General features: G+C 39.1%; 2 protein-coding genes across 2 annotated transcripts; one reads left to right on the top strand and one right to left on the bottom strand.

Annotated features, from left to right (window-relative positions):
* Positions 1 to 158: 158 nt before the first annotated feature.
* LOC122349122 (erythroid membrane-associated protein-like) lies at positions 159 to 6684 on the bottom strand (the record flags this gene model as incomplete). The annotated part of the gene is made up of 5 exons (XM_043245050.1): positions 159 to 2748; positions 2837 to 2872; positions 3223 to 3243; positions 3318 to 3446; positions 6360 to 6684. Coding segments are annotated over 5 exons (1086 nt in total), but the record flags the coding sequence as incomplete, so codon positions are not given.
* Positions 6685 to 9527: 2843 nt separating this feature from the next.
* si:cabz01076231.1 (calcium-binding protein 2) lies at positions 9528 to 14131 on the top strand. Its single transcript, XM_043245188.1, has 7 exons — positions 9528 to 9567; positions 9690 to 9834; positions 11454 to 11484; positions 13011 to 13154; positions 13238 to 13347; positions 13786 to 13933; positions 14025 to 14131. Exons 1-7 carry the CDS (start codon positions 9530 to 9532, stop codon positions 14051 to 14053), a joined length of 645 nt encoding a protein of 214 aa, XP_043101123.1. The 5' UTR covers positions 9528 to 9529; the 3' UTR covers positions 14054 to 14131.
* Positions 14132 to 14327: the final 196 nt, after the last annotated feature.

Here is a 14327-nt window from a genome sequence, read left to right on the forward strand (position 1 = left end):
TACTAGATATTTTCGTCCAAAACCTGAGGTGAAGAGTTAGCTTTATCAATGACACTGAGGGTGGCAGAGCATCAGAGTGATTAAAAGCATGATCACTTTTCCAAACAAAGACAGAATTTAACTGATAATGTAATGCTCGAGTCATAAAACACACAGAATCAACCTCCACCTTTGCTTTTATTCACAGAAGAATTAAACGGCAAAACCCACAAACACAATATAGGCTATATTGAAAAACATGCTCTGCCACATGGAATTTACAAAACGCAAAAATATTAATGCAAACTAACAAAAAAAACATCCATTAAGAATAATCACACATGTTGATTATTAGATATTTTGATGAAAATATAATTACTTAACTGGCATGGATAAACTGTATATTTAACTCAACTCAACTTTATTCAACACCACAAGTGGAACAAAAGTGCTGTACAATAAAAACAATAAAATTAAAATGAAACGGCAAGATCAAGACATACAAAATAAATACAAACATAATACATACATCAATCAAAAAACATTATGGAATGCTAGAGAAAACAAATACGTTTTAAGCACACTCTGGAATAAACCCAATGTAGGGGAGGATTTTACACCCAATGGAGGGTCATTCCAGAGCCTGGGAGCTGCAACAGAGAAACTACGGTTAACTTTGCATTTTAAACAGGAACGTGGAAACATAAGGAGCAACTGGGTCATTTAAGCGCAAAGATCTACTAGATCTACAAGGACTGATTAAATCTGATATATATTCTGGTACAAGACCAGGCAAAGCCTTATAAACATACAACAACACTTAAATTCTGTATCTAATGGGTGACCAATGCATTTTCTTTAACACAGGAGCAATATGCTCTCTCTTCTTAGTACATGTTAAAAGTCTGGCAGCTGAATTCTGGACAAGCTGCAAACGAGAGAGAGAGGCCTGACTCACACCCAAATACAACACATTATAGTAGTCTAGTCAGGATCACAAAAAGAAAGGATAGGCTTCAATTTAGATATGGATCTAAGGTGGAAAAAGCTATTCTTAACCACAGCATTGATTTGACGGTCAAATTTAAGTGAAAAGTAACACCAAGGTTTCTCCAGGCAATCATAAGCACTTTATACAAACCTTGTTACTAAATAAAATCACCTGTTTTATCCTAATTTAGTTGGACAAAATTATTTGCCAACCAGCATTTAACTTCAGTCAGATAGTCATGCAGAAATCAAATGGTAAACTTTTGCCCATATTTCAGTGGTAAATAAATCTGAGAGTCATATCAAAAATAGCACCTAAAGGGAGCATATAAAGGTTTAAAGATAAAGGATAAAGGATAAAAGGACTCCTAGGAATAGACTTTATTGAGGAAGTAAAAGGACCAGTTGTAATTGTACGAAAAGCCAATTCTGAAATCAGACTTTGTTTTGACATGTGACAAGCCAATCGAGAAAGAGATAGATACCCCATTCCTACAGTAGATGAATTTCTACAAAGCATGAACGGATCGGAGATCTTCAGCAAATCTGGATGTTAAATGTTATCACACCACAATATCTACGGTTGACAATGGAGTAAACAGATACAAGTGTCTCATTTTCAACACCTGCATGCTGTCATGAACAGAATGTGGTCTGACTCTGAATCCTGCAAAATCAAAAAACTTCATGGGTATGTCACACGGAAAGAATTAGTCCTCACAAGATGGGATCTAAGCAAGAAAAGAGACGAGGACATTAAAATAGTCCCAGTCTCCATTATGGAAAAGAGTTCAGTGCTTGAGAAAGACCATTTATTGTTTGTCAGAGACTCTAAATCCATTCACTTCATCATCTCTGTAGATAGAACATGTCCATTGCTCTCATTCCATTAAATAATTCCACTGTTTTTGTGAAAAAGGAAAGAGCACAGTGTTGGATAAGCAAGACTGTTCCTGATTTTTCCACATGCATGTAACACATACGTAGTTTAGTACATAAGAATGACGCATAAATATATTTGTAGTTAACCCTAACCCGAGATTTGTCAGATGTGTTTGACCCTAACACCAAATACATGAAACTTACATCATCTTCATGCAAGTAGCCTGGTAATCTAACACCTGATCTTAACATTGGATGAAGATTAGTGTTTTTGACCTTCTTCACGTACAGTACAGAACAACAGTGGTCTGTCAGGTCAGTCTTAGCTGTGCATACTCTGTAAAAGCTGACTTGACTCTATAAATATGGGGCAATCCAGAATTTCAAGCACTCCCTGATCTCCAACTCCAGGATTAAAGAGAGGAACGACTGGTCCAGAGAATATGCTGCTGATGGTCAGGAGATGTTTACTCTCTGTCACGTTGTAAAATGACAGCTGACCTTCATCATAATCTAACAGAACTCCCAGTCGTTCAGGTCTCAGTGTCAGTGAGAGTTTAACTGGTGGATCAGTGTTGGTGTAAAAGCCATTAGGACCATCTGAACACAAGAACCAGAAACCGGCTGATGGAGTTAAAGCAGATCTGTCTCTTGAAGTAAAGCTTCCATCTTTCGCCACACCAATTAACCAGTAGTTTTTAGGAGATATACCTGTTTGTGCTAGTTTTACCTCCCAATAGTGAAGACCAGAAGTGAATCTTTGAGCTCCAAATGCACATAATTCATAAGAAAATCCATCTCCACTTGGACTATATTCTGGACCGTTCCTCACCATTTTACAGTCCTGAGAAAGCTTCAGCTCTGGATGTGAACATTCAGGGTCAATAGTGACCTCAACTATACGTAAAGAGATAACAGCGATTATTAATCCTCATGTATTTGAGATGATATTCACACAAATATGCAAATATAACTGACATCATACCTGCATGTTTCCTCAGTTCTTCTATATTTATGTCTTCTACAAAAATAATGAATAAAGGCATAATTTGGGAGTATGATATTAATGATATAACTGGAAATATCTACAGTATCAGTATGCAACAGAAATGAGTCTTTTATGGATGACAGTAATAACAATAACATAATAACATAATTAACAAGTAGTGAATAATTATGAGACTGTCACGGTAGGAAATAAACTGGTTCATAAATAAAATTAAATTGCATTTTAATCCTCTCAGATATTGACTGACATAAAAACATATACTTCTTTAGTTTCAGAAACTGGTATTTTCTCCCAGTAAAGCTATGTCTGAAAGGGTTCATCAAATTTAATATCAATTTAATTAAAAGGTTATTTTTACTTACTTTCTTTAGCTGGTTTCGTTCCTGCAGAGCAGATAAAAAAATAACATGTGAGATACAAAAAATAACATCCTTAAAAACGTTTAACTAGATTTTACCTTTTAGTTTGTCTCTGTATTTATAGAGGATCAACCCAACCAAAGCCAGAAGAGCAAAGATGAGGAGCGAGAAGAAAAGAGCCTTCCATGGACCGGACGAATCAGGTAGATCGGAGAACGAACTCCATTCTGGAGAAAAATTTGCAAAATCAACAAAATACTGCAAAATATAGAAATTATAATAATTACATTTTAAAAAGAAAACAGCATCAACAGTAAAAGTCAGCATGAAATGGCATTTGCATTTCCTGTGTGTTCATACCAGTCTTGTTTACAAAAGACCTGAGAACATACTGAAGCCATCGTATGGACTCTTTATTGATCAACATGATGAAGAATCATTAGCTGGCGTAGATCCATGAAAACATAACTGACAATGACAGCTGGTTAACAGTTGTCTTCAGTGTCTGGGAATCCAGCACGCAAAAGATGCATTCAGGGAGGGGTTATGTCCTCATTTTGAGGCCATGCCTCTGTCAGTCCTGTGATCACACCTCTCTCTCCTCCACTTGAGTCCAGGCGAGCCTACAGCTGCCACCCATTTTGGTTTTCCTGCCTCGGGCAGAGGACCACAGGCTGGCACTTTGGGTGATCTGAGGATAACTGTGATAGCCTCTCTGCCGAGTCACCACGGATCTCTTACACCTCATGCAGTGACTGTCCCGTGCGGCTCCCCAGTGATTCGTCTGAGCCGTCTCAGATGTCGATCACAGCATTGGGGGATGGGCCGTGGATGAGGACTTGAGAGGGCTGCCAGAGCTGATGGCTATGCTTGTCCGGGCCGCCGCGAGTATTGGGCTGGAGGGGTCCAAGCCTCCCATCTCTGAGCATTCGTGGCTGAATGATTGGTTCCTGGATATGGATCGTGGCTAATGGCTGCGCTCTGCCCTAGCTCCTTTCTTCCCAGAGATGCATGAGGAACTGACAAAGTTGTTGATGGCCCCTTTTTCGGCTAAAAAACGCTTGTTTCCCCCCTCCGTCGCCACCACCCTTGAGGACAGCCAGGGGGTACGAGGACATTTCCCAGGTGGAGAGGGCGGTTGTGGCGCACTTGCACCTGCAAAATGCCACCACCTTAGCGCTGTCGTCCGTCTCCCTTCCTGACCCTGTAACACCATCAAGGTGCCTCCGCCTTGCGTGCCATGGCTGTCCTGATGGTCCAAGGGAGAGCCAGATCTGGGGTTAATACAGGAGCTGCACATGGCGACCGAATTTGCTCTCTGGGCATCAAAGATCATGCCGTGCTGTCTCAGAAAGGAAATGGCGCCCTCCTGCGTGTTCCACATCCTCTCCGCCTCATGCTGAGACCCTGTTAAGGCTGGCACGTCAAGCCTCCTGCAGGAAGGTAAGAGAATCCAGCTTATGCCTGTGGTACCCACATTCTCAATGAAAGAGCAGTTTCCTCATCCTCTGGGCTTCGTGGTGTGACAGTAGAGGGCTTACACCTCTTTTGCTGTCACCCACAGTGCCCTCTATTGCCAGCAACCTGGAATTCACGAGTAGTGGTTCCAGCCAATCCCTCCAGGGACCGGGGCAGTGCTACTGAGATGAGATCACATTCCTGATCACGTTCTTGTGGGGTGTCAGAAGGTTAATTCCTTCTAGGTCACCCCTAGTGCCCTCCTAGGATCTCTCTGTTGTCCTGGCTGGCCTTCAGAGGGATCCCTCTTGAGCCACTTGAGCTCACTCAGTTGAGCTTAAGTTCCTGTCTGCTAAGGCAGCGCTCCTGACTGCACTGTTTTGAGCCCCGGGCCTGGATATGTGCCGAAGGTTCCCACCACACCTTTCCGTGGTCAGGTGTCTCTCTGGCAGACATTTGCAGAGCTGGGGGCTGGGTGACAATGAATACCTTTGTGCGGTATTACAACCTTTGCATGGAGCCAGTTACTTTTCTGTGTTTTGAGTAACTAGTGAGAAATGGGTGGTGTCCTGCTTGCTGCGCCATTACCCTTCATATGAGGATGTGTGTGCCTTCTTTCCCAGTCGTGTTCCCTGGACAACGAACCCCGGTTGAGCATTCTCCAGCACCCCCAGCAGTCAGACTGGGCAGAGCAGAGTAAAGTATCTCTCGAAAGTTGAAATCCCTTGTTTAAAATCTACTTCTATCTGAGAAACAGCGGTTTGGCTTCTCCAGCAGCAATGTACTCACCGTTGGTCCCTGTGGGCGCCATGATGGAGGGAACAGAGACATTATGTCTCCTTGCCACAGCCTCAAACCATTGCTAGGGGTACTAGGGACGGCCCTGGGTTACACCTGTGGTTCATTTATATGTGCGTGACGGGAGCGGCTCAGAATTAGTTAACCACTTGCCAAATTTCATTGGCTTTTTCTCTTAATCAGAGCTAATCATGGCTCCAGACAAGACCCCAGTCTGTCATTACGGCATAACGTCCCCTTTCCCTCCATCAGAGAACGAGGGTTACCGAGACATTCTAGCAAACAACCCAGTATGATTTATCCCAGTAAAACAGGATGAATATTGAGACTATTAAAAACTAAATATTATTCTGAATAAAGGTGTTTTTTGTAATTGGGTTCTCATAAAAGTAAAATTTTCATACTTTGCAGTTTATGTGTACAGTGCTAAAACTGTAAGGAATTTTTTTTTTTTTATTAGTCAAGCTACCAAACATGACCACACAGAGATGCCAACAGACCACTGTACCCTGAATGTAGATATGACCCGATCCATTCAGAATTATTAAACACAGCAAAAGAAAAACGAATAAAAACATTCTGAGAGAGTGTATATGACTGATGCCTATATTTACATAAAGACCACTGATCATTGATAGAAAAATGTTACATTTCTGATAAGATTTGAGAATGCTGATTGGCTAAATATTTGAATATTTCTGCAGCAGTTGGCTAAACAACCACATAAACCTGCCTTCTGTGGGAGATTTCTTGAGCACCCCAGAGCTGAACTTGATAAATCAATATCATATCATACAAAAATCATGATATATATAATATATAACAATATATAATAATAATGGCTGCATGTAAATAACCGGTGTCCCGAGACATTTTTGACTCACCGGTGATTTTGAGGTCTACGACTTTGCTGCTGTATGAACTGTCTCCACTCACATAACAGTGAAATGAACCTTCATCCTGAAATGTGAGTTTCTCCAGCCGTAGAGAGACGTCTCCATCCTTCAGTCCACCAGACTGATCTGAGCGTGGAGACAAAGAGCTTCGGTTCTTGAAACACTCCTGGATGTCCTGGATCTTCCCGTCACGATAGAAGACGATGGGGTTGTTGAACTGATCATGACGGTACCAGCGTATCTCCAGAGCTTCAGCGTTCTCCGGAGGAGAGATCCAGCAGGGCAGAATCACTGTGGATCCGATCGAGAGCCTCTATAGGATCACCAGGAACCTCTACAGAGAGGACACTGATGGACACACACACGCTCACTTATATACAGTGTGTTACTCCTTTTATTTAACAGTAGCAGAGAATCAGAAACATTTTGAAACATGTCTGCATTTCCTTCAGTTTCTCAGAGACTGTTTGTGTTGGAAAGCTACGTGTGTATCAGCTACTTATGAACATATATTCACATTCATACCTGAATAGACAAATGTTCAAACGACCCCCACAACATTTCATTACAATGGAATTAAAACCCTTCTTATCATTCTGGAATTTCTTTATTTTATTTGTGCACAGACAGTGTCTTCAGTAAGTTAAATTGTATTAAAAAAGTTTGACCAAACTAGTTTGACCAATAGTTAACCAAGTGACTTCCAAGTGACTTCAATTTCAAATTGAGAAAATCTCCTGACTGTCTGTGGTAAGGAACAGCATGTTGAAACTGTCTCTCAGTCGCCTTGATTTTTTTGCCTCAAGTAAGACATGATCCTGAATCAACAAAATATAGACTTATCCCAAAGTTTACCCCTAAACCGAAACCTACACGATATTGATTTTTAAAATCAGTGGGAAATGACATCTGATTAACAAATGTGTAGAAACACCTGCCCCTTATCATAAAACACATATATTCAGAAAAACAATCCCTCAAATCTGATTGGTTGATTATGATGTTTTTGCAGGAACGTCTTGTACTTGGTGAAATCTCGCTCGCCCTGTCTCTACACAGCCCTGATAAATCTTGTGAACTGTATAGCACACATGTATATCTTGACACATACATCTTGCTGTGTTCTTACCAGACGTCTCTATGAAGAGATTCAGCAGTAAAGCGATCCTGATCGACAGCATGACTGTGAAAAAACATAAAACAACCTCTGAGGGAGATAAATAACACGAGAGACACAATCGATCAGACTGTCGTATTCAATGAGAAAACAACCTCACCAGAGACATGTGAAAATCCAAATGCACTCCTGTACGTCCTCTTTTTCTTTCGCTTTCTAAAAATGCGGCCAGGTGTGATCGAGTGTAAAGATATTTAGGGTGTGATCAGACAGGTGTCTGTATTTTCTCTGAGGTGATTGAATGCAAAGAAAAATATGCTTTTTCCACTTTTACATGTAAGTTGTAAGAGATTTCCCTCCACATTTTCTCCTGTTCTTGGACTTTATTCCCTGCAGCATGTGATCGTATGACAGTATGGATCGATACTGAGCACGACTGATGTCTGTTCTGTTCCTGTGTGGGATGGATGAACACTTTTGGTCATTTTTACATTCGATATGGCTTTGTGTTTAATCTTTTTTTAGAGAGAGGTTTAGAAAGAGATTTTTTCTACATTAATATTTAATAAAAGTGCTGCATTAGAACTCTGAAAGCCAAAAATACAGACATATAATGGAAAATACACTTGAATATATAACAACTTAAATAGTGTCTTATAGACTGAAGTAGAAAGGCACAGAGAGAGCGCCACCTACAGACAGGTCAGGAAATAATAACCAGCTGTGTGTGCTTCTGGTCTTATTCTTAAATACTTAATAAGAATCATCGCTGAAGAGGAAACGCAGGACATCTTGAAGAAGGTGTAAAATCATTTCTCTTCTTTTAATGCTGCTCTGTGTCATCCATTAGAATATCTAAAGGCACGTTTACGCATTATTTAATGACACATTTTACACATTATGTTGTACATAACATATTTATAAATCCCTGGTGTGTTGTGTCAAGATCAGCTATTACCATTATATTATCACAGATCCGTCTGGCTTCAGAAGACTTATCATATATCATTAATCAACTGATAATCTGCTGTTTCTGTTTTGAATCTGTAGTTTACATCCTGAAACACTACATTTAGAGCACGCTCATGAAAAGTGACGAGGATCATGAGTTACACTGATATTCTGTGATGTTCAGCTATAATTATGAATGTAGACTTTAATCATTTCAGGATTATTTGAAATGAATGGATAAATGAACAGGCCTCAGAATCCTGTGTTGTTGGAGCAGGAAAGCGGAGGTCATGCCAAAGCGCTCATGCTTCCTGTTTTAATCCGGACACGTTTAGCCGTTTAATCACCTTTAAGACGTTCTGACGCAGAGACGGAGACACAGACTGAGCAGGACCTTCAGATCCTCAGCTTCATCTTCATCTCTCCACGGTAAGATCTGTCTGTTCAGTTTAACAGCAGCTTCAATGTGGTTTCTGAAGTGTTTAGGATGGATTTGTGCCGTTGTTTTTTGAATTACATTTGAAGAAGAACTCAAATTCTTGTCTTAAATATCTTCTTAAAGTTAAGAAAACTGCCGACTGGTCGTAGATCCATAGAGAGTAAGAGTTTTATTGAAATTGTTATTGTTATTCAGAATATTGAACATTACAAAATAATAAAACTTGTAAGATTCTGTGTAACTACTACATTACTACTACATTTTTTCAAGAGCTGCACTTAAGAAAATTCTTCTTAGAATGTCTAGAAATTTCTTCATTCATTTCTTAAGAAGAATTTCCTGAATCCGGACCCAGGATATTATGTGACAAATGGAATGTATTTGTAGACTCAACAATATGTATCATTATTTATTTATTTATGTTTAGAATATTTAAAAATGTACTTTCTAAAAAAAAGTCTATTTTTTGATTAATGTTTAGAGACAAAAGAACTACAGCGGTTTGACATCAGAAATAATTTAGTAAAGCACTCATGATGAAAACCTATGTTTGTAAGTTATGTGTTCAACTGTTTGCTGATGCTTTTCTAAAGAGAAGCGTTTATATGTGTTTATACTGATATTGTGCTCGTGTCTCTGTAGAGCTGCAGAATGGCACAGAAAGCAGAAAAAACTCCGTCTACAGAGAGGTGAGGAAACAAACTGAACTCGTGTTAAAACACAACAAAAAAACTTGAAGATTAGAGGACAATCATGCAAAAGTTTCTGTTCTGATCTGCATGTTTTCTTCATTAACCTCAACCAAATCCAGCCAAGCAGCCGATGGCTCCGGCCCCAAGTCGGCCCTCCGAAAGACAGCATCCGCCGACGCCACCAAGAAGAAGAAAACCAAGAAATCCAATGAGGATGCCATGAACAAGGTGTACACGAACCTGCTGAACAGCGTCTTCGGACAGGTATCTCACTCTTACTACAGCCTGAAGCTCCTCGATCAGCTTCAAATCACTACTTATTTTCTAATGACCCTTCATTATGATCACAATCTGACACGATCCAAAAATGCTATTTAATGATCATTTAATAATTCTGAGTGATGAACGCAGCAAACTGAAGTAACCTTCTCTTGATGAGCCTCAATGATATCTATCTTCATGCTTAAACGTGCGGAAGAGATTAATTGCACTTATTTATTTGTGACTGAAACGATGGAGCAGAGTAAGTCCTCCACGCTTCACATGAGCACTGCTGCTGATGAAGTCAAACACCGTGTGTATTCATCTCAGAGCGTGTTTAACCCTGTAATCACACTCAGACTGTAATAATAGCACATGACGCGGTTCAGTGTCACTCTTCATCTACTCTAACGAGGTTTAATGAGGCTTAAGCAGACAGAACAGGACTGAAGGACAGTGGTGGTGATTGATTCATGACTTGTTTCGAGCTCTACACGTGTGTGTGTGTGTCTGTGTGTGTGTGTGTGTCTGTGTGTGTGTGTGTCTGTGTGTGTGTGTGTGTGTGTGTGTGTGTGTGTGTGTGTGTGTGTGTGTGTGTGTGTGTGTGTGTCTGTGTGTGTGTGTGTGTGTGTGTGTGTGTGTGTGTGTGTGTGTGTGTGTGTGTCTGTGTGTGTGTGTGTCTCTGTGTGTGCGTGTGTGTGTGTGTGTGTGTCCTTCTTATAGTGTTGAACACAGATCAAATTTGATGATTACTTTGACATGAAATATAAAATCTGACCCTATTCTAGTGTTGCTTTTAAAACCCAAATCTTTGAAGATTTTAATTATACTCTTTTTTAATTTATGGACCCTTGAAATTAAAATTTTACTAAGAAAACATGTTTTTGTTATGATGTACTGATTAAAATGAGTAATAACAGCCTAATTAGTATATTAGCACTGTTTAGATCTCTCTTTGTGTTGTTCTCATCAGATGTGATGGTAAAACTCACTAACTCAACTGATAGCTCATGATATAGTAAAAAAAGTTGTTGTTGTTTTTTTTTTTAGATTTTTTCTAATACGATTTAGCAAATTGCAGCAAGTAGAGTTAAAGTTATGTAAAAATAAATAACAAAGGAAAAACTAATTGAAATCTGTACATGAAATATTTTCATAAGAGTATAAAAACTTTTTATTTGCCATCTTAATAATGTGCAAATTACAGTGTGTAAAGTTAAACTGAGTAAACATGTATAATGAAAGACTAAAAAGCAAAATAGAATAAACTGAATTGATTTGTTTAGATTTTTAAATGTATTTCATTTGAACATGTAAGCAGTTAAATCATGTGAAAACAATGAAATAGCAAAATAGCAACATTTATGCTGTGCAAAACTGGGCAATGAAAAACATTAACAGAAGAGAGAGTGAAAAAAACATTTTCATCAGATTATTTAATCGACACAGTTTGTGACCCAAAAACACGCCATGGAAACTTGGATGGAGTTGAAAGCTTTAATCTGAATGTGTCCCAATTGATTCTGGGCCTCTAATCAAAACAACACTTGATTATTTTAGACCATCAGCTCTTATAACAACCACATACACAACTAATGTGATCTCTCTGTGTTTTCTGTCAGGAGCGAGAGCTGTCTCAGCCAGAGCTGGATGGTGAGCATCACTCCATCTGACCACACGTCACATCACAGATATCAAATCACAAAGCATCAAATCACAAATCATCAAATCATAAAACATCACATCTCAGATAATCACAGATATCAAATCACAAAACATCACATCTCAGATAATCACCTCACAGATATCAAATCACAAAACATCACATCTCAGATCATCACAGCACAGATATCAAATCACAAAACATCACATCTCAGATCATCACAGCACAGATATCAAATCACAAATCATCAAATCACAAAACATCACATCTCAGATCATCACATCACAGATATCAAATCACAAATCATCAAATCACAAAACATCACATCTCAGATCATCACAGCACAAATCACAAAACATTACAGCACAGATCATCACATCACAGATATCAAATCACAAAACATCACATCTCAGATCATCACATCACATCTCAGATCATCACCTCACAGATATCAAATCACAAAACATCACATCTCAGATCATCACATCACAGATATCAAATCACAAAACATCACATCTCAGATCATCACCTCACAGATATCAAATCACAAACTATCAAATCACAAAACATCACATCTCAGATCATCACATCACAGATATCAAATCACAAACTATCAAATCACAAAACATCACATCTCAGATCATCACATCACAGATATCAAATCACAAAACATCACATCTCAGATCATCACATCACAGATATCAAATCACAAAACATCACATCTCAGATCATCACATCACAGATATCAAATCGCAAAACATCACATCTCAGATCATCACATCACAGATATCAAATTGCAAACCATCAAATCACAAAACATCACATCTCAGATCATCACATCTCAGATATCAAATCACAAAACATCACATCTCAGATCATCACATCACAGATATCAAATTGCAAACCATCAAATCACAAAACATCACATCTCAGATCATCACATCTCAGATATCAAATCACAAAACATCACATCTCAGATCATCACATCACAGATATCAAATCACAAATCATCAAATCACAAAACATCACATCTCAGATCATCACATCACAGATATCAAATCACAAAACATCCCATCTCAGATCATCACATCACAGATATCAAATCACTAAACATCACATCTCAGATCATCACAGCACAGATCATCAAAACACAGATCATCACATCACAGACATCAAATCACTAAACATCACAGCACAGATCAGCACAGCATAGATCATCAAATCACAGATCATCACATCACATAGCAGATATCAAATCACAAATCATCAAATCACAAAACATCACATCTCAGATCATCACAGCACAAATCTCGAAACATCACAGCACAGATCATCAAAACACAGATCATCACTTAGATCATAAAATCACATTAAATATATCAAATCACAAATCATCATCTTTCAGATCATTACATTTATCACGGATCTCAAATCACAAATCATAAAATAACAAAACATCACATCTCAGATCATCCCTTCTCCACTCAACATCTCCTCACACCTGCTTGTGTTCCAGAGCTGGCCGAGGCCTTCAAAGAGTTTGATTACGATCAGGACGGCTATCTGAACTATAAGGATCTGGCCGAGTGCATGCGGACGATGGGCTACATGCCCACAGAGATGGAGCTGCTGGAGATCATCCAGCAGATCAAGATGAGGCGTCAGTATCTGTACACACTAACATTAAGAACTGAAGCATCATATATCAGCGTCTCAGCTCACCTGCTCTTTCTGTGTGTTCAGTTGGAGGTCTGATGGATTTCGATGATTTCTGTGAGTTGATGGGTCCCAGGATGATGGTGGAGACGGCGGATATGCTGGGACTCAAAGAGCTCAAAAGCTCCTTCTGTCAGGTACAAAAACAACCACAAACACTTATATCACGTTTGAGATCGGTATGATTTTTAAAGGAGGCCAAGGACACATTAAATCCATCAAAAGGGACAGTAAAGACATTCATAACGTGGCATAGCGTGCATCATCAGGTTTCTGTCTGATTTATAGCGTGCTAAAAAGAGGAATCCTCTCTGGAAAAACTTTACTAAGTCAACAAAATCAAACTCCAGATTCATGTGTAGGACGTGTATGCAGATTTATGCATATGTCATGAATTTCAATAACATTTCTGAAAACCTGTAATCCATTAAACGTTTGCATCAATCAGCTGTAGTATGAAAAAAACTATTATTTATTTAATCTCCCTCTTCAGCTGTAATGTCTTGTCTTAAATATACCTGAGCGGCTTCCTTTGAGCAGTGAATGAGCTGTGCGTGTTTGATGTTTGCCCTCAGTTTGACACTGATGGCGATGGGAAGATCTCTCTGGACGAGATGAAGGAGGCAGTCAAGACACTGTTAGGAGAGAAACTCAAGAAAGGAGAGCTGGAGGAGATCCTGAAGGAGCTGGACCTGAACGGAGATGGAACCGTGGATTTCGACGGTGAGAGATTTGACTGAACAGCAACATGATATAACATAAGAGATGTGAAGCAGCGGTGGTCTGTAATGTGAATCTGATTGGACTCTTCCAGAGTTCGTGATGATGCTGTCGGTGCGATAACTCCCTCTTCTACGGCCCTCATCCAACAGCAGACGATACGAGGAGACTGGAAATATCTTTATAACAGACGGTTCTGCAACGAAAATACACTTCTCTGATTTTGCTCTGCTCTGTAGTATTTCATGGACTAATACTGATGACTATAATAGTTTCAATCTGTTTATTTTAAACATTGCATGAATGGAGGTTGCCAAGTATTTTCTGTGAAATGAGTTAATTATTTATATAAGTGTGAAACTAGATCCAGACATTTTTAAATGTTGTAAATGATTTG

This window comes from Puntigrus tetrazona, chromosome 7 (genome assembly GCF_018831695.1).
Source record: "Puntigrus tetrazona isolate hp1 chromosome 7, ASM1883169v1, whole genome shotgun sequence".
In the NCBI taxonomy this organism is placed as follows: Eukaryota; Metazoa; Chordata; class Actinopteri; order Cypriniformes; family Cyprinidae; genus Puntigrus; species Puntigrus tetrazona.

Coding starts and splice junctions, on each gene's coding strand:
- si:cabz01076231.1 (XM_043245188.1), top strand. CDS start 9,530: ATGGCACAGAAAGCAGAAAAAACTCCGTCTACAGAGAG. Junction 9,568..9,689: donor AAAACTCCGTCTACAGAGAG/GTGAGGAAACAA, acceptor AACCAAATCCAG/CCAAGCAGCCGATGGCTCCG. Junction 9,835..11,453: donor TGAACAGCGTCTTCGGACAG/GTATCTCACTCT, acceptor GTTTTCTGTCAG/GAGCGAGAGCTGTCTCAGCC.